The following is a 4876-nucleotide window of genomic DNA, read 5'->3' as shown; positions in this document are numbered from 1 at the left end:
CATGGGAGAAAGAAGGGCTGCTTATGCACAGGGAGACAGCTCAGGGGGCTGGAGTGCATGGAGGGATGGACACAGGGAAGAGGTAACTATCGGGAGGGAGTGGGAGGGGAGCTGTTGCGTTGTGGTAAATTGTTGTCAATGTCATGAGACAAAGTGTATGTGAACTGCTGTATGGAAAGTGAATTTGCTCTGTAAATTTTTATCCAAATCATAATCATCATCATAATAATAAAGAACCCCCCCCCCAAAAAAAATCTGCGTGGAAGAGCTTTGCCACTTGAGGATTTAACATTCAGGGCTGCACCCGCTCACAAGTAATCCCCCAGCTGCTCCACAGGAGGAAGATGGTGCAATCTGCTTCCATAAAGATTTACCTCCTTGGAAACCCAGTGGGGGTCGCTGTGAGTTGGAATCAACTCAATGGCAGTGGGTAGGCTGGGTTGCTTATAAGTCAGGTATCTTTTTAGCCTATTGATGTTGGCTGTGTCTTATAAACCAAAACCAAAAAACCAAACTTCACTGCCATCAAGTCGAATCTGACTCATAGTGACTCCTCCTTGGGTTTCTGATGGAGTATCTCTACAGAAGTAGATTGCCTAGTCTTCCTTCTGAGGAGTGGCTGGTGGGCCTGAACCACATGCCTTCTGGTTAGCACAATGACTATAAATTTTCAGATCTTGGTCATATATTTAGTGAGTGACCCTAGCTGTTTGCCCAGCATCTAGCTTCCAAGATTTTTACTTTATTTCTAGTACATGGTAAGGAGTGACTCTCCTAAAGTTATACTACACATACTGTATTTTATGGGCAACTTTTTATTCTGCATCACATAAGGTCGCTATGAGTCAGAGCCAACTCAGCAACAACTGACAACAACAATCCCATTCTACAGTAGGATATGCCTATTTGAACACCAAGGATGTGAGTTTCATAAAGAACCACTGGATTGGCTCACACACCTCAGTCCTCTTAATGCTGACTTTTATCTAGAGTACTATTAGCCAAGGAAGTTTAGGTTCTCAACGTACTGATGGGGGTGAGTGTAGAAGAATGAATTATCTTTAAAAAAAGCAAAGTCAACAACATTCCTAGGATCTAAATCCATTGCCATCGAGTCTACTCCAACTCAAAGTGACCCAAGAGGACAGAGTAGAACTGCCCCATAGGGTTTGCAAGGCTATAATCTTTACGGAAGCAGACTGCCTCATCTTTCTCCCATGGAGCGGCTGATGGGTTCAAACCAACTTTTCAGTTAGCAGCTGAGCACTTAACTACTGCACTACCAGGGCTCCTAGTTTCAGGATAGATTTTTCAAATAAGTATGAAATTCCAAATTAAATCATACTATTCATCTAGGATTCTGAAGCTCCCTGTCCTTTGATGCAAAATTTAATAACTGTCTGATATTTTGTGGTTGGGAAGACAGCAATGAGGGGGACCCAATCTTAACAGCCTTTGAGGTGATCATTCCAGACTAGAATCTTTCAAAATACTTCACTGTACCGGATCCCAGTGCTATAAATAAAGTCATAGCCATAGCCTAAAGTGCCATATTTCACAATCTCTAAATTCTGTTTAACCAAAACCCACTGCTGTCACATTGACCCTACAGGAAGGACAGATTAGAATAGCCCCATAGAGTTTCCAAGGACATAATCATTACAGAAGCAGACTGTCTCATGTTTCTCCCACAGAGCAGTTGGTGAGTGTGAACCTCTGACCCTCTGGTTAGTAGTTGAGTGCTTTAACCACTGTGCCACCAGGCTTCTTCTCAACCATATTTCAGGATTCTCTCACCTTTCTGGTCCCCCAAACTGGCATGTTTTGTGGTGGATATCATTCCACGTAATAACATCTGAGGCTCCGGAAGAGCGAGACTGCCCCACTGTGAAGATCAGCTTTTGATCAAAGGCCCTCCGAAGCAGTCTCAAAACCTCCCTCCCTTCCTCATTATCAGGCAAGTACGCAGTTCGCCGTGTTTCAGGATACCTCTTTCCTGGGTTTGGGTGATCTTTCTGTAGGAAGATTAAAAAAAAAGTCACATGAAAACACTCTTGTCAAAATTTTAAATTATGTATAGATGTTGTCAATTGCAGATTGTTGTTATTGTTGTTATGTCCATCGAGTTGGCTTTGACTCATAGCGACCCCTGCTTGGGTTTCCAAGGTGGTATCATTCCAAGGTTGGTAGATTGTCCAACCTTCCTTCCAAGGAGTGGCTGGTGGGTTTGAACCACCAGCCTTCTGGTTAGCAGTCAAGTGTCTCAGGCATAAAAAGCAAGAACAGTATTGAAGGCTTGTTCATATCCCTGTTGTTGCTGTTGTTATGTGCTGTTGAGTCAGACCCAACTCATAGCGACCCCTCCTTGGGTTTCCAAGGCAGTATCACTACAGAAGTAGATTGCCCCATCTTCCTTCCAAGGCTCATATCCCTAATGATTCATATTTCTCTCTTTCCCCAGATTCATGCTGGGTACACTATCCCCAATCTTTTCCCACTTCCTAACTCATTTATTTACTCTTCCTCTGCTGTAAACAATAGGCTAAAAAGATATCTGCCTTACAAGCAACCCAACCCACCCACTGCCATTGAGTTGATTCCGACTCACAGTTACCCCCACTGGGTTTCCAAGGAGGTAAATCTTTATGGAAGCAGACTGCCCCATCTTCCTCCTGCGGAGCAGCTGGTGGGTTTGAACCACCTACCTCCAGTAAGTAGTCATATACCTTAGGCATTGAGTTGCCAGATCTCCTTTATAAGCAACCATTATGACCTTTACCACTATTTCAAGCCTTGTGTGTGGCCTTCAGAAGAATTCCCTGGGAAATACTGTCTAAATAGGCAACAGGACAGTCTCTTTTGCTCTGGTAATTGTGACACCCATGGAATTGAGAAATACTTACAGTTTGTATACCTCCTCTCATATGATAAGTAATCACAATGGTGCCACAGGAACTATAACCTGGAAGACTTGTTGGCAACTGACTGGTAGACATGGTTCCATCTGGCTGATTCCCTATCTGGACACCATAGTAGGTCAGGCACACAGGACAGACTGGCTTATGTGACATGGCTTTGTTGATACAAGAGGCACAGAATTCATGCTTGCAATTTGGTAGCACTTTTTTGTTAGTAATGGTGTCCATACAGATGGCACACATGTCCTTTTCCTTCTCATCTACTCCTGAGGCCCCAGAACTGGCAGAGCCATTGGATGGTGATGAAACTGTTTTTGCATCATTACTGTCAATGTCCATGGGTGTCTCATGATCTTCATTCCATTTCTCTCCAACCAACAGAGGCATTCCCCCTCTCTTTAAGAAACTCTGCCTTGCCTTTGCAAGGTGATCTGGCAAACCAGTCAGAATCACTGACTCTTGAGTTAACATCATATGTATATCTGGATGCTTTTTTCTAAAGTCATCAGCAAACTTAGTCCCATAGAAGTGCTTTTTATCCTTGCCCAAAAGTTGCAGCGCAAGAACTGCTTTCATCAGCTGACATGAGACACGTTGATAGGCATCAATGAAACTTGCACAGGCATGCATAGACAGATCAACGTCCTTGTCCTTGGATTCAAACAGAATGCAGGTTTTCTGAGCATTCTTAGTTTTTTCAAAAACCCTGCTGCAAGTGTTGTACTTTCTCTCTATCGCTGATACTTCCTGCTGTAATTCAGCTTCTAAAAGCTTGTAGTGAGCAGTGTCAACCTCAATTCCATTCATTGTGCCATTGGGAGCTGATATTTTCACAGGTGTCTTGACAGGTCTTTCAGAAATTTTGGAGGCAAGAAAATGTTTGACAGCTGAAATATCATCTTGGGGCCCAAGGAGAGTGAATGCCCTTCCTTCCTCCTTTATAAGGAGCTTTTTAAACCGGTGGTTTAACTCCTGTTTGATTTCATTTGCCTGCTTGCTGTCTGCTAAAGGGATGTTCTCCTGCTTCAGAGACTCCGTGTTCTTCTGAAATTCACAGGCAAAAGACTCATAAGCCGCTTCCAGGTCTCCTGATTGACTTGAGGTAAACTCTAAAGAAACCATATTCAGAGAACTCGCCTGAATTTTGATGTTTATGCCAAATTTTTTCTCTATCACTTTTATTCTACCAGGACAAGTGTGTCTGAAATATTCAAGGAAAGGTAAAGGAACTTCAAAACGTTTGCTTCTTAATTCTTTCCTGGTTTTTGGTTCAGGGGAAATGCAGCTATCCCGGTCCTGCTGACTGAGGGGCTCCTTCTCTATCGTTAAAGGGGAAGGTTCATATATCTGCTCACTTTCCAGCAGTTGCGCACTCAAGTATTCATGTATTTTCTCAATATCTCTGAAGTCACCGCACACCTTCTCAATTCCATTGACACCTTCCATTTTTTTGACATTGGGACAGAGAGTGGTTATGTGTTCCCTCAGCTCTCTGGAGAACAGGTTACAGTTCAGGTCAGCTGTTACATCAAGAAAGATCTGTAATTTAAAAAGAAACATATAAAATCTTTTAGACATCCAGGCCTATAATCTTCTCTTTAGGAAAATGCCTGGTAACTAGAGAAATAACCACAATGTTTTCCCTTAAAGGTAGGGACTTCTAGTGAAAATCTTTGCAGAGGATGGAACATGGCACAGTCCAGGGTTTCTCAGCCCTGTCCACACATTAGGATCACCTGAGGAGTTTGAAAATAATGCCCAGGCCCACGTCTCATCCCCAGAGATTCTGATGTAACTGGTCAGCAGCAGGGCCTGGGCATGGGCATTTTTTAAAAGCTCCCTGGTATGAAATCTAGATTCCAGAGCTGCCACTATTTGGACGTTAATCAGTGGGGTGGTGCGAAGATCCTTGTGTTCTCTGGGTAAATTGCTGTGGTTCTTCAAAAAAAAGTCTGTGA

General features: G+C 43.2%; 1 protein-coding gene across 1 annotated transcript in view; it reads right to left on the bottom strand.

Moving 5' to 3' along the window:
- The window catches only part of DTX3L (deltex E3 ubiquitin ligase 3L), an 11769-nt gene that overhangs the window by 632 nt on the left and 6261 nt on the right, over positions 1–4876 (bottom strand). The window contains exons 3-4 of the mRNA XM_007943911.1: positions 2904–4457; positions 1798–2015 (exon numbers count right to left, since the gene is read on the bottom strand). Of these exons, the coding sequence (XP_007942102.1) occupies positions 1798–2015; positions 2904–4457 (1772 nt within the window). The remainder of the gene's footprint in view (positions 1–1797; positions 2016–2903; positions 4458–4876) is intronic.

Source organism: Orycteropus afer, unplaced genomic scaffold (assembly GCF_000298275.1).
Source record: "Orycteropus afer afer isolate SDZICR_OR568_19922 unplaced genomic scaffold, OryAfe1.0 scaffold00114, whole genome shotgun sequence".
Taxonomy (NCBI): domain Eukaryota; kingdom Metazoa; phylum Chordata; class Mammalia; order Tubulidentata; family Orycteropodidae; genus Orycteropus; species Orycteropus afer.
The sequence above is the reverse complement of the archived record's forward strand: the minus strand, read 5'-3'. Positions and strand labels throughout refer to the sequence as shown.